The sequence below is a fragment of the Perca fluviatilis genome, chromosome 1, assembly GCF_010015445.1.
Source record: "Perca fluviatilis chromosome 1, GENO_Pfluv_1.0, whole genome shotgun sequence".
NCBI classification, from domain to species: domain Eukaryota; kingdom Metazoa; phylum Chordata; class Actinopteri; order Perciformes; family Percidae; genus Perca; species Perca fluviatilis.
Window position 1 is genome coordinate 3,383,224 of NC_053112.1, and position 24,631 is coordinate 3,407,854.

At 42.6% G+C, this 24,631-nt stretch overlaps 1 protein-coding gene and 1 long non-coding RNA gene across 2 annotated transcripts; both read right to left on the reverse strand.

Moving 5' to 3' along the window:
• Window positions 1-307: 307 nt before the first annotated feature.
• On the reverse strand, window positions 308-16,756 carry kat14 (lysine acetyltransferase 14). The gene is given in 13 exon segments (XM_039805597.1): window positions 308-1,113; window positions 1,814-2,004; window positions 2,127-2,302; window positions 6,915-7,048; window positions 8,640-8,843; window positions 8,845-9,006; window positions 10,209-10,399; window positions 11,020-11,463; window positions 12,686-12,858; window positions 13,580-13,701; window positions 14,319-14,440; window positions 16,427-16,651; window positions 16,747-16,756. Coding segments are annotated over 13 exon segments (2,328 nt in total). The 3' UTR covers window positions 308-939.
• LOC120551253 lies at window positions 3,615-4,371 on the reverse strand. The gene is made up of 3 exons (XR_005637855.1): window positions 4,124-4,371; window positions 3,963-4,082; window positions 3,615-3,656 (listed from the first exon to the last, which is right to left on the reverse strand). It is a non-coding gene; the product is annotated as an uncharacterized LOC120551253 (long non-coding RNA).
• Window positions 16,757-24,631: the final 7,875 nt, after the last annotated feature.

Genomic DNA, 24,631 nt, shown 5'->3' on the forward strand with positions numbered 1-24,631 from the left:
TCTTTCTCCCCCTGTATGTAGGAGGACATCAACTTATCTGCTGTGTGACTCTAGCGCCTCCTGCTGGACAAACAGTCTGCTGAATGAAGGAAAGAGAGGCAGCTTTCATCATGTTTCACTTCCAAAAATCTATCAGATACTAAAGTTTTATCAGCACACAGCAGCTGCAGAACATTCTGCAGATTGTAATCAAATTAAAACTCAACACATCTCCAAAGATAAACACACACAGATATCCACACACAGACACCCACACACAGAAACACGCAGACACACACACACCTACGTTCTGCAAGAACTGACCAACTGTATATGAAACAGACTTTATTTGAACACAGTCCAGATTTTCTGAATTATTTTACAGTTTGTCAGAATTTCTGTGTTGTACATTTCTTCAGAAACACCATAAAACAGTCACATTTATTCATCATAACATAAGTACAGTTTGATTGAGTCAGTTTTGTCTGAGGGTCACCGCTGTAATAACCCCCCCCCCCCTTCAGCAGATACTGCCCGGGTGCCTTTGAGCCAGGCATGGCGCTGCAGACTGAAACCATCTCTTCAGTACTAACAGAACTGTCCGTTTTTCTTCATAAAATGTCCGTTGGCTTTTTATTAGTTATTTGATGCTATAAAAACAGGCTGAAACCTCATTATTGACAGCTGGGACTGACTCCTGATTGGCCCTGCGGGTGTGTGGGCGGGACTTGGATTCCACAGCAAAATATTTCAACTTTTGTCTGAAATCTTCAGACTTTTTTTCTTGTAATATTCTGACATTTATTCTCCAACTAGAACGAGTTTTTTTTTCAAAAACATTTTCTGACTTGTTTTGTTTTCCTCCTCCTTATAGTCCTGAGCCCGAATCTTAAAATAATCCAAGGTTTACATTTTCCAAATCAGACTATTTTTCCTCAAAATATAATTTTTTTTCTGTTCTCAGCGTCTCAGGCGGAGGAAGAAGGCGTGGCGGCACTCGGTGCTCTCCACCGGATAGTATTTATCGTAGAAGTCCAGGATGTATTCCTCCGCTTTGAAACCAAACTTCTGATAAAGCAGCATGGCGGGATTACTGGCCGACACGTGCAGCGTCACGTCCTTCCCCATGCACGTCTGGAACACACACACACACGCACACACAAACATCAGGTCTGAGACACACAAACATCACGGAGATATAGCCTGAATCTCAGATTAGTTGGAGATTGAAGAGTTGATTAAAGGTGCACTATGAGTTCCTGCATGACGTCACTTCTGTTGACGTTCAAAGTAAATTCAAAACAAAACAGAGCGAGCTCGTCCCTCCCCCCATGTTTCTGTAACTGTCATGACTAACTGACTGTCACTAAGCCCCACCCCCTCCCCCAACCATCTTGTCGGTGATTGGCTGGAACGTGGTTTGTTGTATTTTGGTGCACAGCCTGTGCCCCTAGTCTTTGTTTGACCTTTACGACCCCTGTGTTGTCAAAAGTGAGTACACCCCTCACATTTTAGTAAATATTTCATTATATCATTTAATGGGACAACACTGAAGAAATGACGCTTTGCTACAATGTAAAGTATTAAGTATATAGCTTGTATAATAGTGTAAATGTGCTGTCCCCTCAAAATGACGTCCTGATAAAGTTCCCTTGGCTTTTGGAATTAAACTAGCTCGCCCACATCATCACATACCCTTCACCATACCTAGAGATTGTCATGGTTTTATGTCGGTTAGCCTAATAGTTGGTTTGATTTGCATTAAGAGATGATTTTATGGAAAGTACCCCATGCCAATCTCTAGGTATGAGGTGGTAGATCATGTCTGACTCACCTGGATGAGGTGGTAGATCATGAAGGTGCCGATGCCGGCTTGCCTCCACTCGGGATGGACCAGCAGGAAGGAGATGTACGCCTCGTTGTACTTGACGTCAGGAACCATGAAACCGAAGCCGATCACAACTTTCTTATAGAGAGCGACCACGCTGAAGTCTGGGTACTGCAGACACTCTGACAGGTCCACACCTGGGGGACCAGAGCCAATCAAACGCTCCGTTAACACACAGAGTCATGGTGGGGGGTTCTGGGTAAGAAGAATGTGTTTGTGTGTGTGTGTGTATTTGTTTGTGTGTGTATGTGTGTGTTACCTGGCCAGAAGCTGTCGTGACACATGGCGTTGACAGAGGGGATGTGGTTTGGGCGAACGTAGCAGTAGTCGATGGGAGCGTTGCGTTCAGGGACCCAGTCAGGGTCGTTCCTGTGAGAGTGAGCCCTGATCTCTGCCAACAACCTCATCTTCACCGGACGACTCTCATAATCCCTCCTAAAAAAGAGACAGAAGGATTCAGGACTCTCTCTACCTAAGGGAAGGATTCAGGACTCTCTCTACCTGAGGGAAGGATTCAGGACTCTCTCTACCTGAGGGAAGGATTCAGGACTCTCTCTACCTGATGTATGTGTGTATAGGCCTGTTGCAATATGCAATAAATCAATTAATCGCATGATAACTAAAAATGAGCTCAATCATTTTTAAATGGAAATCAAAAAGGCCGGACAAATTTCCATTTTATTTCTTGTTTTTGGTTGTTTTGTTCATTTATTGTGGATATTTAAAATGTCTTCTAGTTCCAGTGTTAAATATTCTTTAGAAATAAAAGTTTATTGATCTTTGAAAAGGTGTACCTGCATTATTATTATTATGCCATTATTATATTAGATGAAAATTTGTTTATCGTAATAATATCTGGGACAATTTACCGTCCAACAAAATTTGTTATCGTGACAGGCCTAGTTTGAGGATGTGAGAGGTTACCTGATGTAGGGTGTGAGGGTGTTATCTGATGTAGGGTGTGAGGGTGTTACCTGATGTAGGGTGTGAGATGTTACCTGATGTAAGGTGTGAGGATGTTACCTGATGTAAGGTGTGAGATGTTACCTGATGTAAGGTGTGAGATGTTACCTGATGTAGGGTGTGAGATGTTACCTGATGTAAGGTGTGAGGTGTTACCTGATGTAAGGTGTGAGATGTTACCTGATGTAGGGTGTGAGATGTTACCTGATGTAAGGTGTGAGATGTTACCTGATGTAGGGTGTGAGATGTTACCTGATGTAAGGTGTGAGATGTTACCTGATGTAAGGTGTGAGGTGTTACCAGGTGTGTGGTGTTACCTGATGTAAGGTGTGAGGTGTTACCTGATGTAGGGTGTGAGGTGTTACCTGATGTAGGGTGTGAGGTGTTACCTGATGTAAGGTGTGAGGATGTTACCTGATGTAGGGTGTGAGGTGTTACCTGATGTAAGGTGTGAGGTGTTACCTGATGTAGGGTGTGAGGTGTTACCTGATGTAGGGTGTGAGGTGTTACCTGATGTAGGGTGTGAGGTGTTACCTGATGTAAGGTGTGAGGATGTTACCTGATGTAGGGTGTGAGGTGTTACCTGATGTAAGGTGTGAGGTGTTACCTGATGTAAGGTGTGAGGTTGTTACCTGATGTAGGGTGTGAGGTGTTACCTGATGTAGGGTGTGAGGTGTTACCTGATGTAGGGTGTGAGGTGTTACCTGATGTAAGGTGTGAGGATGTTACCTGATGTAGGGTGTGAGGTGTTACCTGATGTAGGGTGTGAGGTGTTACCTGATGTAAGGTGTGAGGATGTTACCTGATGTAGGGTGTGAGGTGTTACCTGATGTAAGGTGTGAGGTGTTACCTGATGTAAGGTGTGAGGTGTTACCTGATGTAAGGTGTGAGATGTTACCTGATGTAAGGTGTGAGATGTTACCTGATGTAGGGTGTGAGATGTTACCTGATGTAGGGTGTGAGGGTGTTACCTGATGTAAGGTGTGAGATGTTACCTGATGTAAGGTGTGAGATGTTACCTGATGTAGGGTGTGAGATGTTACCTGATGTAGGGTGTGAGATGTTACCTGATGTAAGGTGTGAGGTGTTACCTGATGTAAGGTGTGAGGTGTTACCAGGTGTGTGGTGTTACCTGATGTAAGGTGTGAGGTGTTACCTGATGTAAGGTGTGAGATGTTACCTGATGTAAGGTGTGAGGTGTTACCTGATGTAAGGTGTGAGATGTTACCTGATGTAAGGTGTGAGGTGTTACCTGATGTAAGGTGTGAGGTGTTACCAGGTGTGTGGTGTTACCTGATGTAGGGTGTGAGGTGTTACCTGATGTAAGGTGTGAGATGTTACCTGATGTAGGGTGTGAGATGTTACCTGATGTAGGGTGTGAGGGTGTTACCTGATGTAAGGTGTGAGATGTTACCTGATGTAAGGTGTGAGGTGTTACCTGATGTAAGGTGTGAGGTGTTACGTGATGTAGGGTGTGAGGTGTTACATGATGTAGGGTGTGAGATGTTACCTGATGTAGGGTGTGAGGTGTTACCAGGTGTGTGGTGTTACCTGATGTAAGGTGTGAGGTGTTACATGATGTAGGGTGTGAGGTGTTACCTGATGTAGGGTGTGAGATGTTACCTGATGTAGGGTGTGAGATGTTACCTGATGTAGGGTGTGAGGATGTTACCTGATGTAGGGTGTGAGATGTTACCTGATGTAAGGTGTGAGATGTATTTACCTGATGTAGGTGTGAGATTTTTACCTGATGTAGGGTGTGAGATGTTACCTGATGTAGGGTGTGAGATGTTACCTGATGTAGGGTGTGAGATGTTACCTGATGTAGGGTGTGAGATGTTACCTGATGTAAGGTGTGAGGATGTTACCTGATGTAAGGTGTGAGATGTTACCTGATGTAAGGTGTGAGATGTTACCTGATGTAAGGTGTGAGGATGTTACCTGATGTAAGGTGTGAGGATGTTACCTGATGTAGGGTGTGAGGATGTTACCTGATGTAGGGTGTGAGATGTTACCTGATGTAGGGTGTGAGGTGTTACCTGATGTAAGGTGTGAGATGTTACCTGATGTAAGGTGTGAGGTGTTACCTGATGTAAGGTGTGAGATGTTACCTGATGTAGGGTGTGAGGTGTTACCTGATGTAAGGTGTGAGATGTTACCTGATGTAGGGTGTGAGATGTTACCTGATGTAAGGTGTGAGATGTTACCTGATGTAGGGTGTGAGGATGTTACCTGATGTAAGGTGTGAGATGTTACCTGATGTAAGGTGTGAGATGTTACCTGATGTAGGGTGTGAGGATGTTACCTGATGTAAGGTGTGAGGTGTTACCTGATGTAAGGTGTGTGGTGTTACCTGATGTAAGGTGTGAGGTGTTACCTGATGTAAGGTGTGAGGTGTTACCTGATGTAAGGTGTGAGGTGTTACCAGGTGTGTGGTGTTACCTGATGTAGGGTGTGAGGTGTTACCTGATGTAGGGTGTGAGGTGTTACCTGATGTAAGGTGTGAGATGTTACCTGATGTAGGGTGTGAGATGTTGTTACCTATTAGGGTGTAGATGTTACCTGATGTAGAGTGTGAGATGTTACCTGATGTAAGGTGTGAGGATGTTACCTGATGTAGGGTGTGTATGTTACCTGATGTAGGGTGTGAGATGTTATCTGATGTAGGGTGTGAGATGTTACCTGATGTAAGGTGTGAGGTGTTACCTGATGTAAGGTGTGAGATGTTACCTGATGTAAGGTGTGAGGATGTTACCTGATGTAGGGTGTGAGATGTTACCTGATGTAAGGTGTGAGGTGTTACCTGATGTAAGGTGTGAGATGTTACCTGATGTAGGGTGTGAGATGTTACCTGATGTAGGGTGTGAGATGTTACCTGATGTAGGGTGTGAGGTGTTACCTGATGTAAGGTGTGAGATGTTACCTGATGTAAGGTGTGAGGATGTTACCTGATGTAGGGTGTGAGATGTTACCTGATGTAGGGTGTGAGATGTTACCTGATGTAGGGTGTGAGGTGTTACCTGATGTAAGGTGTGAGATGTTACCTGATGTAAGGTGTGAGGATGTTACCTGATGTAGGGTGTGAGGATGTTACCTGATGTAGGGTGTGAGATGTTACCTGATGTAAGGTGTGAGATGTTACCTGATGTAGGGTGTGAGATGTTACCTGATGTAAGGTGTGAGATGTTACCTGATGTAAGGTGTGAGGTGTTACCTGATGTAAGGTGTGAGATGTTACCTGATGTAGGGTGTGAGATGTTACCTGATGTAAGGTGTGAGATGTTACCTGATGTAAGGTGTGAGGATGTTACCTGATGTAGGGTGTGAGGTGTTACCTGATGTAGGGTGTGAGATGTTACCTGATGTAGGGTGTGAGATGTTACCTGATGTAGGGTGTGAGATGTTACCTGATGTAGGGTGTGAGATGTTACCTGATGTAGGGTGTGAGATGTTACCTGATGTAGGGTGTGAGATGTTACCTGATGTAGGGTGTGAGATGTTACCTGATGTAGGGTGTGAGATGTTACCTGATGTAAGGTGTGAGATGTTACCTGATGTAAGGTGTGAGATGTTACCTGATGTAGGGTGTGAGATGTTACCTGATGTAGGTGTGAGGATGTTACCTGATGTAAGGTGTGAGATGTTACCTGATGTAAGGTGTGAGGATGTTACCTGATGTAAGGTGTGAGATGTTACCTGATGTAAGGTGTGAGGATGTTACCTGATGTAAGGTGTGAGATGTTACCTGATGTAAGGTGTGAGATGTTACCTGATGTAAGGTGTGAGGATGTTACCTGATGTAGGGTGTGAGGATGTTACCTGATGTAGGGTGTGAGGTGTTACCTGATGTAGGGTGTGAGATGTTACCTGATGTAGGGTGTGAGATGTTACCTGATGTAAGGTGTGAGATGTTACCTGATGTAAGGTGTGAGATGTTACCTGATGTAAGGTGTGAGATGTTACCTGATGTAGGGTGTGAGGATGTTACCTGATGTAGGGTGTGAGGTGTTACCTGATGTAGGGTGTGAGATGTTACCTGATGTAGGGTGTGAGATGTTACCTGATGTAGGGTGTGAGATGTTACCTGATGTAGGGTTTGAGGATGCGAGACGTGTAAGGACTCTTGATGGTCTGGTCCGAGCTCCCTTCCGCTCCCATCAGGCGATGCCAGAAGGACACAGAGTTCTGCTGGACGCCTCTTCTGCTCGAGAAGTTGCTCTGCACACAAACACAGTCACGTCAAATCCTGTTTTACACGTCCACATGTAAACGTCAATATTAGAGGAACATTCACTTTCATTAACCATGGAAACAGCTCACACACACACACACACACACTTTTCAGGGTTGAAAAAGAACTTGGAAAAAAAAGTTTTTAAGAAAAACACACCAGAAGCGGCAAAAAACCCCATGGTATATTTTTTTTTTTTTAAATCAAACTTCGAAAAAAAAAAAAACGTTAAAATAACATTTTGAAAAAAAACGTCAAAAGTATTGAAAACAATGCTGAAAACGGAAAAAAAAAATTTGTCAAAAAAAAATAAAATAAAAAGAGTCAAAAACCTAAGAATCAAAAGCATGAAAAAAAGTCAATGAATGAAATGAAATAAAAAAAGTGAAAAAGCAGCAACTCAACGAGTGGGTTGTTGTATTTACTTTAACCGGGCCGTCTGGCGACCACGATAGTTGAACACTGATTGGCCGAGGAAATAGCTTTGATGTTTTTCAGAATAAGAGCAAAAAACTGACCATTACGTGAATGTAAACGGCGTGAGTTTAACTGATTAAATATGTTGAACGTACCTGGAAGCGATCCAGACTACGCAGCTCCTGGCTGTTGACATCTTTTATTTAACTACTTCAGTCACAGTAGGATAACTAAAACTTTTAAAGAGAACAACACACCAGAAGTGGCAAAAAAAAACACATTGAAAAAAACATCAAAAGCATTGAAAAGAATGCTGAAAACGAAAACAAAAATTAATGTAAAAAGAGTCAAAAACCTAAGAATGAAAAGCATCAAAAAAGTAAACAAATGTCAATAAAAAAAAGACAAAAAGTGTGTTGTTGTTTTTACTTTAACCGAGCCGTCTGGCGACCACGACTGTTGAACCCTGATTGGCCGAGGACATATCTTTTATGTTTTTCAGAATAAGAGCTAAAAACAGACCATTATGTGAATGTAAACGTTGTGAGTGTAAAGGAGTTTAACTGATTAAAGTGCCCATATATGCCCCGAATGTGTCCTGGTTTCAGTCTCCTGGTGAGCTGGTCACAATCTGCACGGCTTTCTACGTCACTAGCCAAAACGAGCCGGCTAACCGCAACCGTTAGCATGCTAGCGCTAGCATGCTAGTGCTAGCATGCTAGCTCGTTCTCAATGGCAAAGCACTGCTACAACACACACAAGTTCACCATAATCTCCAAAAGAACTACTTCCATGTGCGCCCTGGTTTAGAAGAAGTCTCCCAGCTGATCCTGCCTTGGAACTGACTGAAGTTGGAGAAACAGCCTTTCTTTTACTGTCTATGGAGCTAGCTGAAGACTACGATCTGAGCTACTGAGCATGTGCGAGTGCAATCAAAGATAGTCCAGAAGAAGAAGAAGAAGAGAAGAGGTCTCACTCTGTAGCTAAAACAGAGACCTGAACACAGGGTGAAAAGAGGAGCTGCAGCAATGTGCAGTACAACAAAAATATGGTGTTTTTAGATAATTAAACCAAGTAAACCTATTTTGGTACAACCTCTAAAATACAAGTATGAACCTGAAAATGAGCAGAATATGGGCGCTGTAAGTATGTTGAGCGTACCTGGAAGCGATCGAGAATACGCAGCTCCTGGCTGTTGGTGCAGTATTTCCGTGTCAGCGTTCCCGCCCCCTGGGCGCCGTAGATCCCTCCCACCAGGCTGAGCGTGGCGCTCACGGCCCGGTCCAGGTCCAGCAGGGGGAGCCCTCGCTGCCTCTTGGCCTGACGCACCAGCAGCTTCCTGTGGAAGCGTTTGGCGTGCGGCGTGGGCCAGCGCGTAGGCGATCCAGCAGCCCGCCATCGGCTCTCCGTACAGGCTGACGCGGGGGCGCGGGAGTCTGGCGACGCCGGGCGGGCGTCCGCTTTCTCGGTGAGGTATTCTCGACTCAGGGACCCCGCGGCCAGAGGCCGCTGGCGGAGAGAGACGGGCCTTCGGCGTAGGGCTGGGCGAGAGGGAGAGAATCAGATATCACCATATTCTTGACCAAATACCTCGATATCGATATAGCGGCGATATTCTAGGGTTGACTATTGGTGCTCTAACAGAATATCTTCACACTTAGATTTTAGATCAATAATCATCAGTAACGTTGATATAATGACTAAGTGGGGAAAAGGTGAATAACAGAACAGTTAGAACAGTCTGGTGAGTTCAGAAAAGTACATCACTTTACGGTAATCAGGGTTCATACGCATTTTAACCAATACTTTTGTTGTCATTCAGTTAACCCTCAGGTTGTCCTGGGGTCTAGGGCTGCTCCCTCTTAGTGGATCAGTGGACTAATCGGTGGTTCTGGTCTTAGTCAACTTAGATCTCTGTAGTCCATTAGTCAGGTCTGATGCTGTTTTCATGCTGAATGACTTATTTCCAAGAAACGTACGAGCACATCTCTGGTAAACACAAGAATTAAAGTGGTGCTTTAACATGACTCTTAGTGGAGAAACTCAGATTTACAGATCTGTCGATTAAATCCACTAATAGATTAAATCAACTAATAGATTAAATCAACTAATAGATTAAATCAACTAATAGATTAAATCCACTAATCCATTAGTCGATACGACTGAATGAGTGTTAGTCGACTCAGAAGTTCTTCAACCGAGCACAACCCTAAAAAGTACGTCACTTTACTGTAACGCAGCCTTTAGAACCAGTAACACTTGTGTCATATTACAATATCACGATATCCAAAATCTAAGATGATATCTAGTCTCATATCACGATATATTGATATAATATCGATATATTGATATATTGATATATCGATATATTGATATAATATCCATATATTGATATATTGATATTGATATATCGATATATTGATATAATATCCATATATTGATATATTGATATTTCGATATATTGATATAATATCCATATATTGATATATTGATATATCGATATATTGATATAATATCAATATATTGATATTATATCAATATCAATATATTGATATATCGATATATTGCCCAGTCCTACTTGGGCAATATATCGATATATTGATATAATATTGATATATTGATATATTGATATATCGTTATATTGCCCAGTCCTACTTGGGCAATATAACGATATATTGATATAATATTGATATATTGATATTGATATATCGTTATATTGCCCAGTCCTACTTGGGCGTGTCCCGCGGGCTCTTCGAAGTCGTCCTCTCCGCCGCGGCCGTCGTCCTCGTCGCTGTCCGCTTCACGCTTGATGTGCGGCGGCGCCGGGCGCAGCTTCTTGCGGGCGGCGAGGTTAGCGCGGGGAGGAGGGAGGTACTCCATCCCCGGGTCGATCATTCCCTCCGTCTCCATCTCCTCGTCGTCTGGGGGGGGGCCATCAGCGTTTAAAACATTACTACTCACACGGACCATTCATTTAGGAAATGTTCATGTGTTAGTGTTAGGGGTTAGGGCGTGTGTCTCTGTGTGTGTGTTAGTGCGTGTGTGTTGTAGTGGTATTGTGTTGGTGCTGTTATAGTGTTGGTGCGTGTGTGTTGTGTTAGCACCGCTAACTAACACCCACAACGCTACTAACACCTGCTACACACACGCACTAACACACACTACCCTTACACACTAACACTAACACCACGCACTAACACCACACACACTAACACCACACTAACACACACACACACACATGCACTAACACACACACGCACTAACACACACACGCACTAACACACACACGCACTAACACACACACTAACACACACACACACACTAACACACACATAATACACACGCACTAACACACGCTAACACACACACACACACACACTAACACACACACTAACACACACACACACGCACTAACACACACACACACGCACTAACACACACACACACACTAACACAGACACACACACACTAACACACACACACATGCACGCACTAACACACACACACTAACACACACACACACTCTCCAGCAGTAACTCACCGTGGAACAGAGCCTGAGGCGGCATGGCGTCGGGGATGAGGTCGGCCTCCGACAGCAGGCTCGGCGTTGCCGAATGCGACGCCGGCGTGCCGGGGGCGGAGAAGTCCGGAGACGGCGAGGGCGAGGGGCTGGTGAGCGGCGTTCGGTCCGACGAGCTGAGAGAAGAGAAGTCGATGACCTCACCTTTCTCGAGGACCAGGTCCGGCCGGCGCCCAGCGCCCGCCCCTCCCCCGCCGCGGGCGGCCGCCAGTTTGACCGGCGTGGAGGCGGCGCTGCGGTCAGCGTAGCCTCCCACCGCCTCCTTCTGCGCCCGCCGGATGTCTTTGGCCTCTTGCGTGCGACTGCGCTTCTCCTTCAGCTGGATGGCGTTCTCCACGGGGTTTCTGGCGCCGCGCTTCCTCAGGCCCTCCACCGTGATGATGGGGTCCAGGGCCGGTTTAGAGGCTGGCGGGATCAGAGCAGACGGTTAAAGCCTAACTCTCGCCAAAACGCAACCTAGGGTCTTTTTGTGAATGTACCCGAGTCTAACTTTAGTTTAAAAGCATATTTAGGACAGAAGCGCCACTTTTAAGATTTACCGTATTCTCGTTTTTTAGTCAAATGGCCTTTTGAATGGGAGTAGTAGGGGCGCTTTTATGCTAGCCTCAAAATAGCTATTTTTAAACCACTAAGAAGGCTCGACACAACATGAGACTTTGCCTGAAGTATCACCAGGGGCTCTACACCTTAACTACACCGGTGAACGAGGGATATCCTAAATCTGGGGCGACTTGTTTTGATATCGACTCGTTTTGACTGCCGAGGTGGTAGCGGCCGGAAACAATAAGAGCTACGGTGAGTTGTTCAAAACCTCTTTTTTTAGTAAACTGTTTGAACACAAACACCTGGAATTCATGTGTAGAGCTCCTGGTGATACTTGGAGCAACGTTTCATGTTGCGTCGAGCCTTCTTAGTGGTTTAAAAATAGCTATTTTGAGTAGTGCCCCTACTACTCCCATTCAAAAGGCCATTTGACCGAAAAACGAAAAGACGGTAAATCTTAAAAGTGGCGCTTCTGTCCTAAATATGCTTTTAAACAAAAGTTTGACTCGGGTACATTCACAAAAAGACCCTAGGTTGCATTTTGGCGAGAGTTACGCTTTAACTCAAAGCTCTGGCCTAGACAACTATGTGGAAAAAAAGACTAAAAAGTTTAAAAAAGCGACAAAATAGACAAAATATGTGTCAAACCGTTCTGAATAAAGTATTGTGGAGCTGCAGAGACGTCCCGGACTACAAATCCTATCCTACAGACTACAGATCCCATCCTACAGACATTAAAGCTTAAAATGATAATGATTTTTCAGGGGTGAATGTCTGTCTACATTTGTAAAATGATACATTCATGGTAGAATCAAATGTTGTTTGACTTGTGTAATGCCTTATCTACAACACATGCGTGTAATAAGGTAAATGTAGTACAGGAGAGATACTTGGAGAGATACTTGGATTGATTGATTGATTGATTGATTGATTGATATATATATATATATATATATATATATATATATATATATATATAATCCAATATCGTGCATCCCTAATCTGGAGTGACCCCGACTGGACGATGTGATCATATGAGGGAGCGGCCGAGCCTCCTCCCTGGATCGGTGCAGCAGCAGGTTACCTTTGGCCTTGGTGGTGGATTTGTCCACCTCCAGCCGCAGAGTCGGAGGTCTGTTCTGGACCAGCTTCCACCAGCCGGGCTCGCCAAACTCCTGCGCTCCAGACCGGAAGAACGTGGGACTGCCGACCGACAGGCAGCCGGCCACCGTGCTCCACCACGTGGAGGTCTTCTTCCTGCAGGGTCACACACACACGCAGACGGGAAACATCACCTTCTGGACCAATCAGTGAAGGCGCTTTGTAGAGGCGGCGCATGACGAGCATGTTAACATAACAGGAGTGTGGGACAATCAGAGGGCAAAGGTCATAAATAAACGTAATGTCCCAGGCCCTATTTATTTATTTTTTTCATTCCTCTTTGTTGTAAAATCATTTTATATATTAACCCTTGCTCCGTCTCCCCGGCTAAAGAAATGTTAGCACCATCTTCAAAACATTTCTGCATTTTTTCCAGCTTCCGGCACTTTTTGTTGATTTTTGTTTTGTCGCTTTTTTTCTCAAAGTTTTTGACGCTTTTTTGTCTCTTTGTTTGACACTTGTCATTTTTGTTACTTTTACGTTTAACGTTTTTTCCCACTACTAATTTTTTTTGGCTTAAAACACAGAAATATGCTATAAAATGTAATAAAACACCCCAAATTCAATGAAAGTAGTGAACTGATTGTTCATTTTACTAGAACCATCCATGTTCATTTTAGGCAATTTGGTTGAAAGAAACCCAAATTTCTGATATAGAAACTTTATAAAAATGGGTCAAATTTGGCCCGAAAACAACAGGAGGATTAATGATACACTTTCATGATCGCTCCCGACATTATAGTCGCACATTTCAAAACTGTTGCTAGTCAGTGAAAGCAGGATGTCAGACAACGTTAAAAACCAAAGTTAAAGTGACCTCGTTCCCAGCAGGAAGTTCCAGTGTCGGCCAATGAAAGCACAGATGTCTTCTTTCCACCTGAAGTAGCCCTGTCGGCCCGTTCCCTCCAGAGACAGGTTGTACATGGCCAACATCACCACCTGGCACACATAACGCAACAAACCAATCAGGGTTAAACATGCCGGTACTACGCCAGAGGAAGCAGGTTAGGCTCAGATGGAGGCGCAGCTCCTCGCCATAATCTAGAATAGCACACGTACATCTTACGTGTTATGTTAGATAGAATAACAACTATCCACACACGCAATATGAAATCTAATCTAGATCTCCAACTATCTGGGGAGGTCCCGGGACATTTATGCATGGATTTAAAAAAGTGCCACGGACTTTGAAAAAACTAAAAAAGGAGACAAAAACGCTGAAAAAGACGACAAAAAAGGAAAAAAAATACATACTGAAAAGCAGACAAAAATACCCAAAATGTTGCCAGAAAAAAGACATAAATTCAGAAAAAAACCCGCCAAAGACTTAGAAAAAAGCTGACAAAAAAAAGTCTAAAAAATTGTCTAAAAAACAAAACAAAATAAACCTGGATAGGAGAAAAGAAATCCTAAATAATTGCCGAAAAAACCTCGAAAAAGGCGGCAAAACTCAGAAAAAATGGAAAAAACATTGAAAAGGAACAAAAACAGTTTTTGTTATTGGGGAGGGTTGTAAATAAGGCCTAAGGTTCCATCTCTACTGACTCATGTTGTACCTGCTGCCAGGTGAGTCTCATCCTCTCGAAGCTCTCCTTTCCGTCCTCGGAGCAGTCGGAGCAGATGAATTTAAAGAAGTTGTCACCTTTCAGGTAGCTGGGCTGCTCCCCTCTGAGCTGAGCTGAGACACAGACACAGAGAGAGAGAGAGACTCAGACTGCTGACAGGACAACACGCAGAGTTTCACACATTCACACATGCTCCATGTAAATAATCAGGACTTTTATCATCATAAAACACACTTCATTCAAAGTGGACAGAAACTAAATAAAACTACCAAAAGTTCATCTTTCCACTGTTCCAACAATCACCACTCTGGTTTGGTTGAAATAAACCCTTAATTCACCCATTTACATGTGGAGATATGCTGGCTCTATACACGCTAAAAGTCCTGATTATTTACATGGAGTCTGGTGGAGATATGCTGGCTCTATACACGCTAAAAGTCCTGATTATTAACATGGAGTCTGGTGGAGATATGCTGGCTCTATACACGCTAAAAGTCCTGATTATTAACATGGAGTCTGGTGGAGATATGCTGGCTCTATATACGCTAAAAGTCCTGATTATTAACATGGAGTCTGGTGGAGATATGCTGGCTCTATACACACTAAAAGTCCTGATTATTAACATGGAGTCTGGTGGAGATATGCTGGCTCTATATACGCTAAAAGTCCTGATTATTTACATGGAGTCTGGTGGAGATATGCTGGCTCTATACACACTAAAAGTCCTGATTATTTACATGGAGTCTGGTGGAGATATGCTGGCTCTATACACGCTAAAAGTCCTGATTATTTACATGGAGTCTGGTGGAGATATGCTGGCTCTATACACACTAAAAGTCCTGATTATTTACATGGAGTCTGGTGGAGTTTGGTGATGGTGATTTCGGGGCTGTTTCATGTTAAAGTGATGGTTCGGAGTAATTTCACCCTAGGGTCCTTTGCACCATGACCTCGAGCCAAACACCCCCCCCCAGAAGCTTTTTTCACCTGGGTCTAACATTGGGAGAGTTAGCTAGAGTAGCGTTATCAGCTGAATAGCTTAGCGCAGGGGCTAATGGACCCACGTTTGTATCTTGTAAGTTACCCCACTAATAATGCCCGAAATGATACCAAACTTCTACACTAGTACATATAGGTTATGCACTCATAAAACGATGGATTGGAAAGTTTGTAAGTACACCAGAAGTTTATGAACACTTGCCTGCTCTCCTCAGCTCTCTGCTGCTACCTGCAGTTAGACGAGTGCTTAGGGCCGTCTACAAATTACAACACCGAAAAGAGATACAACAAAAATATTTATTAATTTAATGATTAAATAAGGTAATGTCTCCAAACTTACCTCAATTATTACTTGTCTCCTGCTAGTTATACTACAGCACTTACTTAAAAAAATAAGTTAAATTAATAAATATTTTTGTTGCATCTCTTTTCGGTGTTGTAATTTGACCCTAAGCATCAAGCAGCAACAACAGCAGAGAGCAGAAGCCAGCAGGCAAGTGTTATTTACATAAACTTCTGGTGTACCTAAAACTTTTTCCAATCCATCGTTTTATGAGAGCATAACCTATTTTACTACTTGTAGATGTTTGGTATCATTTCGGGCGTGTTGAGTGGGTCATTTAGGAGATACAAACGTGGGTCCATTTAGCCTCTTCTAATACTCAGCGACTAACGCTTACTCTATAACGCTCCCGAGTTGTTAGACCCAGGTGGAAAAGGGGGGGGGTGTTTGGCTCGAGGCATCAAATGTACAGGGGACATGAATTAACCCATCACTTTAAGCTAGAAAGATCTTACTCTTTAACTAAAAGGTCTATCTCTGTAGGGATCCATCCCATAATGTTGTCAGACACTTAGAATAATAATCTGAGTCTGTCAGCAGCAACAACAGAACTTTTAGTGGACTCTAACTGCTGCTGAACATTAGTCCTGTAGGGTTACATTACAGCTCGGTTCTGGTTTAATACTGGACCAGTTTCACAGATTGTTGTTCCATCAGACACACAGACACACAGACATGAGGACAGAGAGTCCAGCTGTTATAACTTTCCATATTCAGGATGTTATGGAACATAAAAGGAGCAGATGCTGAATCTCACCTGCAGGGACCCACTTGTGACAGCGGTCGCAGTAGAAGGACATGTCCTCGCAGGCCCAGCCTCCGTCGGCCTCCTCGCCGACGTCGCTGGTCAGAGAGTCTCCACTCTGGTCGTGTGACAGATCCACCGAGCCCTGATCCTCCGACTCCACGATCAGCAGAGTCTCCCCCTCCACCTCTCCCTCCTCCAGACCCTCAGAGGCTGACGTACAGGGCCAGTCTCTTCCTGCGTTTCCAGCAAGTTTTTCTTTTACTCTGTTATATCTATACCTGGAAAAAAAAAAAAAAAAAAAAAAAACATCAGGCAAACATCAGGCACACCTGGAAACATCTCAGGTAAACATCAGGCAAACATCTCGTAAACATCTCAGGTAAACATCAGGCAAACATCTCGTAAACATCTCAGGTAAACATCAGGCAAACATCTCGTAAACATCTCAGGTAAACATCAGGCAAACATCTCGTAAACATCTCAGGCAAACATCTCGTAAACATCTCAGGTAAACATCTCAGGCAAACATCTCAGGCAAACATCAGGCAAACATCTCGTAAACATCTCAGGTAAACATCTCGTAAACATCTCAGGTAAACATCAGGCAAACATCTCGTAAACATCTCAGGTAAACATCAGGCAAACATCTCGTAAACATCTCAGGTAAACATCAGGCAAACATCTCGTAAACATCTCAGGTAAACATCTCAGGCAAACATCAGGCAAACATCAGGTAAACATCAGGCAAACATCTCGTAAACATCTCAGGTAAACATCTCAGGTAAACATCAGGCAAACATCTCAGGTAAACATCTCAGGTAAACATCAGGCAAACATCTCAGGTAAACATCTCAGGTAAACATCTCAGGTAAACATCTCAGGCAAACATCTCAGGTAAACATCTCAGGTAAACATCAGGCAAACATCTCAGGCAAACATCTCAGGTAAACATCAGGCAAACATCTCAGGTAAACATCTCAGGTAAACATCTCAGGTAAACATCAGGTAAACATCTCAGGCAAACATCTCAGGCAAACATCTCAGGTAAACATCTCAGGTAAACATCTCAGGTAAACATCTCAGGTAAACATCTCAGGTAAACATCAGGTAAACATCTCAGGTAAACATCAGGTAAACATCTCAGGTAAACATCAGGTAAACATCTCAGGTAAACATCTCAGGTAAACATCAGGCAAACATCTCAGGTAAACATCAGGTAAACATCTCAGGTAAACATCTCAGGTAAACATCTCAGGTAAACATCAGGGGCCTATACCATGAAGCTGGTTTAGGTGGCTAGCCAGCTATGTTTCAGTTTAGTTTCCACCAACCCTGGGTTTTAGGTACTATGAAAGTAGCTCGGCTTTAATCGGTGTTCGTTGCCATGGTATCTTACGCTGCACGGCTAACCTGCTCCGGGGCAGGTTATGTTCTGGATTTGAGATCTCAGTCTGAAGTTTGACCAATCAGCGGTGAGCAAAGAAAAATATAGGTGACGTAATTAATTCCCAGCTGCTGTTCTCTGTTGCAATCATTGCAATGGCTTCACCTTTTGCTGCAAAGAAGTGTTTGTGATAAAATATTCACAAAAATAATAAAAGGTTGTGATAAATACTCACCACTTTGAATTATATTTTTATATTTTGTCTTGATCTGCTGCCAAGAACGTTTGGAGTTGGGGTTGCATCTAAAAATCAATTAATATTAATCTTTCTTAGGATGTCAAAGCTAATACATTCACATTTTACAAACATACACACACACATATATATATATATATATATATATATATATATACACACATACATACATACATATATATATATATATATATATATATATATATATATATATATATATATATATATATATATATATACACACATTTTCATTTTATTTAATACATTTTTAATATGATTAGCCTATATTCATAATTTCACATTAATGGCCTATAGAATGTATTTCTTTAACTTCCCGCTTGCGCAATCAGCAATCTTCCTCCAAGATTGTTCTCTTGCTTTGGCAGCAGAGACGGTATTACTGGCCGCTTGAAAAACATTTTTATATTCTAAAATAATTTCTTGCTCGCCCCTTCGAAAAATATATTGCTCTCGCTCTATCCATATTGAACGTGATTGGTTGTTCGGTGCCGATGTCACTCTTTTATGCGCCGTACGGAGTAATCAGAGTTTAAGGATCAAAGCCTGAGTTAACAGAGAAAGTTGATAAGCTGCGTCATGGTACCAATAAAGCCCTGATTGCGTCGGTTTGGTTTTGTCAACTCTAAACCAATCCTGCAACCCTGAGTTTGTTCAACTACCATCATGGTACAGGCCCCAGGTAAACATCTCAGGTAAACATCTCAGGTAAACATCAGGTAAACATCTCAGGTAAACATCTCAGGTAAACATCTCAGGTAAACATCAGGTAAACATCTCAGGTAAACATCAGGTAAACATCTCAGGTAAACATCTCAGGTAAACATCTCAGGTAAACATCTCAGGTAAACATCTCAGGCAAACATCAGGCAAACATCAGGCAAACATCAGACAAACATCAGGCAAACATCAGACAAACATCAGGCAAACATCAGGCAAACATCAGGCAAACATCAGGCAAACATCAGGCAAACATCAGGCAAACATCAGACAAACATCAGGTAAACATCAGGCAAACATCAGGCAAACATCAGGCAAACATCAGACAAACATCAGGCAAACATCAGGCAAACATCAGACAAACATCAGACAAACATCAGACAAACATCAGACAAACATCTCAGGCAAACATCAGACAAACATCAGGCAAACATCAGGCAAACATCAGGCAAACATCAGGCAAACATCAGGCAAACATCAGACAAACATCAGGCAAACATCAGGCAAACATCAGGCAAACATCAGGCAAACATCAGACAAACATCAGACAAACATCAGACAAACATCTCAGGCAAACATCAGGCAAACATCAGACAAACATCTCAGGCAAACATCAGGCAAACATCAGGCAAACATCAGGCAAACATCAGGCAAACATCAGGCAAACATCAGGCAAACATCAGGCAAACATCAGGCAAACATCTCAGGCAACCATCAGGCAAACATCAGGCAAACATCAGGCAAACATCTCAGGCAAACATCTCAGGCAAACATCAGGCAAACATCAGGCAAACATCAGGTAAACATCAGACAAACATCAGGCAAACATCAGACAAACATCAGGCAAACATCAGGTAAACATCAGACAAACATCAGACAAACATCAGACAAACATCAGACAAACATCAGACAAACATCAGGTAAACATCAGGCAAACATCTCAGGTAAACATCTCAGGTAAACATCAGGCAAACATCTCAGGTAAACATCTCAGGTAAACATCTCAGGTAAACATCTCAGGCAAACATCTCAGGTAAACATCTCAGGTAAACATCAGGCAAACATCTCAGGTAAACATCTCAGGCAAACATCTCAGGTAAACATCAGGCAAACATCTCAGGTAAACATCTCAGGTAAACATCTCAGGTAAACATCAGGTAAACATCTCAGGTAAACATCTCAGGCAAACATCTCAGGCAAACATCTCAGGCAAACATCTCAGGTAAACATCTCAGGTAAACATCTCAGGTAAACATCTCAGGTAAACATCTCAGGTAAACATCTCAGGTAAACATCAGGTAAACATCTCAGGTAAACATCAGGTAAACATCTCAGGTAAACATCAGGTAAACATCTCAGGTAAACATCTCAGGTAAACATCAGGCAAACATCTCAGGTAAACATCAGGTAAACATCTCAGGTAAACATCAGGTAAACATCTCAGGTAAACATCTCAGGTAAACATCAGGGGCCTATACCATGAAGCTGGTTTAGGTGGCTAGCCAGCTATGTTTCAGTTTAGTTTCCACCAACCCTGGGTTTTAGGTACTATGAAAGTAGCTCGGCTTTAATCGGTGTTCGTTGCCATGGTATCTTACGCTGCACGGCTAACCTGCTCCGGGGCAGGTTATGTTCTGGATTTGAGATCTCAGTCTGAAGTTTGACCAATCAGCGGTGAGCAAAGAAAAATATAGGTGACGTAATTAATTCCCAGCTGCTGTTCTCTGTTGCAATCATTGCAATGGCTTCACCTTTGCTGCAAAGAAGTGTTTGTGATAAAATATTCACAAAAATAATAAAAGGTTGTGATAAATACTCACCACTTTGAATTATATTTTTATATTTTGTCTTGATCTGCTGCCAAGAACGTTTGGAGTTGGGGGTTGCATCTAAAATCAATTAATATTAATCTTTCTTAGGATGTCAAAGCTAATACATTCACATTTTACAAACATACACACACATATATAATATATATATATATATATATATATATATATACACACATACATACATACATATATATATATATATATACATACACACATTTTCATTTTATTTAATACATTTTTAATATGATTAGCCTATATTCATAATTTCACATTAATGGCCTATAGAATGTATTTCTTTAACTTCCGCATTAACGCAATCAGCAATCTTCCTCCAAGATTGTTCTCTTGCTTTGGCAGCAGAGACGGTATTACTGCGTGCTTGAAAAACATTTTTATATTCTAAAATAATTTCTTGCTCCTTCGCAGAAAAATATATTGCTCTCGCTCTATCCATATTGAACGTGATTGGTTGTTCGGTGCCGATGTCACTCTTTTATGTGCACGCGCGCGGGGAGTAATCAGAGTTTAAGGATCAAAGCCTGAGTTAACAGAGAAAGTTGATAAGCTGCGTCATGGTACCAATAAAGCCTGATTGCATCGGTTTGGTTTTGTCAACTCTAAACCAATCCTGCAACCCTGAGTTTGTTCAACTACCATCATGGTACAGGCCCCAGGTAAACATCTCAGGTAAACATCTCAGGTAAACATCAGGTAAACATCTCAGGTAAACATCTCAGGTAAACATCTCAGGTAAACATCAGGTAAACATCTCAGGTAAACATCAGGTAAACATCTCAGGTAAACATCTCAGGTAAACATCTCAGGCAAACATCAGGCAAACATCAGGTAAACATCAGGCAAACATCAGGCAAACATCAGGCAAACATCAGGCAAACATCAGACAAACATCAGGCAAACATCAGGCAAACATCAGGCAAACATCAGACAAACATCAGGTAAACATCAGGCAAACATCAGGCAAACATCAGGCAAACATCAGACAAACATCAGGCAAACATCAGGCAAACATCAGACAAACATCAGACAAACATCAGACAAACATCAGACAAACATCTCAGGCAAACATCAGACAAACATCAGGCAAACATCAGGTAAACATCAGGCAAACATCAGGCAAACATCAGGCAAACATCAGACAAACATCAGGCAAACATCAGGCAAACATCAGGCAAACATCAGGCAAACATCAGGCAAACATCAGGCAAACATCAGACAAACATCAGACAAACATCAGACAAACATCAGACAAACATCTCAGGCAAACATCAGGCAAACATCAGACAAACATCTCAGGCAAACATCAGGCAAACATCAGGCAAACATCAGGCAAACATCAGGTAAACATCAGGCAAACATCAGGCAAACATCAGGCAAACATCAGGCAAACATCAGGCAAACATCTCAGGCAAACATCAGGCAAACATCAGGCAAACATCAGGCAAACATCAGGCAAACATCTCAGGCAAACATCTCAGGCAAACATCTCAGGCAAACATCAGGCAAACATCAGGCAAACATCAGGTAAACATCAGACAAACATCAGGCAAACATCAGACAAACATCAGGCAAACATCTCAGGCAAACATCAGGCAAACATCAGGCAAACATCAGGCAAACATCAGGTAAACATCAGGCAAACATCTCAGGCAAACATCTCAGGCAAACATCAGGCAAACATCAGGCAAACATCACACAAACATCAGACAAACATCAGACAAACATCTCAGGCAAACATCAGGCAAACATCAGACAAACATCTCAGGCAAACATCAGGCAAACATCAGACAAACATCAGGCAAACATCAGGTAAACATCAGGCAAACATCAGGCAAACATCAGACAAACATCAGGCAAACATCAGGCAAACATCAGGTAAACAGGCAAACATCAGGCAAACATCAGGCAAACATCAGGCAAACATCAGGCAAACATCAGGTAAACATCAGGTAAACATCAGGCAAACATCAGGCAAACATCTCAGGCAAACATCAGGTAAACATCAGGCAAACATCAGGTAAACATCAGGTAAACATCAGGTAAACATCAGGCAAACATCAGGCAAACATCTCAGGCAAACATCAGGCAAACATCAGGCAAACATCTCAGGCAAACATCAGGCAAACATCTCAGGCAACCATCAGGCAAACATCAGGCAAACATCAGGTAAACATCAGGTAAACATCAGGTAAACATCAGGCAAACATCTCAGGCAACCATCAGGCAACCATCAGGCAAACATCTCAGGCAAACATCAGGCAAACATCAGGCAAACATCAGGCAAACATCAGGCAAACATCAGGTAAAACATCAGGCAAACATCTCAGGCAAACATCTCAGGCAAACATCAGGCAAACATCAGGCAAACATCAGGTAAACATCAGGCAAACATCAGGTAAACATCAGGTAAACATCAGGTAAACATCAGGCAAACATCAGGCAAACATCAGACAAACATCAGGCAAACATCTCAGGCAAACATCAGGCAAACATCAGGCAAACATCAGGCAAACATCAGGTAAACATCACAAATGCAGGCAAACATCAGGCAAACATCAGCAAACATCTCAGGCGAAACATCAGGCAAACATCAGACAAACATCAGGCAAACATCAGGTAAACATCAGGCAAACATCAGGCAAACATCAGACAAACATCAGGCAAACATCAGGCAAACATCAGCAACATAGGAAACATCAGGAAACATCAGGAAGAACACAGGAACATCAGGCAAACATCAGGTAAACATCAGGCAAACATCCAGAACACAGGGCAAACATCAGGAAACATCAGGTAAAAATAGGAAAGAACATCAGGAACATCAGGTACAAACACTCAGGTAAACATCAGGCAAACATCAGGTAAACACAGGCAAACACGAAACATCAGGTAAACATCTCAGGTAAACATCGGTAAACACAGGCAACATCCAGGCAAACATCCAGGTAACATCCAGGGTAAACATAGGCACCCAGTAAACACGGGTACACAAGACATCAGGCAAACACCAGGTAAACATCCAGAACACAGTAAACAAGGCAAACACCGGAAAACATCCGCACCCGGTACATAGGGAAAAACGGTAAAGCATCACAACATCTGAACATCAGGTAAACACTCAAACACAAAAACAACAAAACATAGGAACGGGCAAACATAGGTAAACACTCGGGGTAAACATCTCAGGTAAACATCTCCAGGGTAACATAGGTAAACATCCGGAACATCCCAGTAAACATCTCAGGTAAACATCAGGAAACACAGGTAAAACATCAGGAAACACAGGTAAACATAGGTAAACATCGTACCAGGAACATAGGAAAACATCAAAGAACACTACTCAACTACAACATACATCAACCAAATAACCATCGCCAACCCCTTTTAACAATTCTTCCCTAATTTTGTCTTTATTGTCTCATCAATTGCTTTTTGCTCTAGTTGGGGTGTGCAAAGCTGGTTAAAAGTTGATGCCTGGTACCAATACCTGATTCATGTGGTTTTTAACTCTAAACCATCCTGCACCCTGGTTTGTACTACCATCATGGTACGGCCCCATAACATCTCGGTAAACATCTCAGGTAACATCTCAGGTAAACATCTCAGGTAAACACAGGCAAACATCCAGGTAAACATCTCAGGCAAACATCTCGGTAAACATCTCAGGTGTAAAATAGGTAAACATCCAGGTAAACATCTCAGGTAAACATCCAGGTAAACATCAGGTAAACATCAGGGCAAACATCCAGGTAAACATCCTCGGGCAAACATCTCAGGTAAACATCCCAGGTAAACAAAAACATCAGGAAACATCAGCAAACATCAGCAACATCACAACAAAACACAGAACATCAGAAAAGGGGAAACATCAGGTAAACATCTCAGGTAAACATCAGGCAAACATCAGGCAAACATCAGGCAAACATCAGGCAAACATCAGGCAAACATCAGGCAAACATCAGGCAAACATCAGGTAAACATCAGGC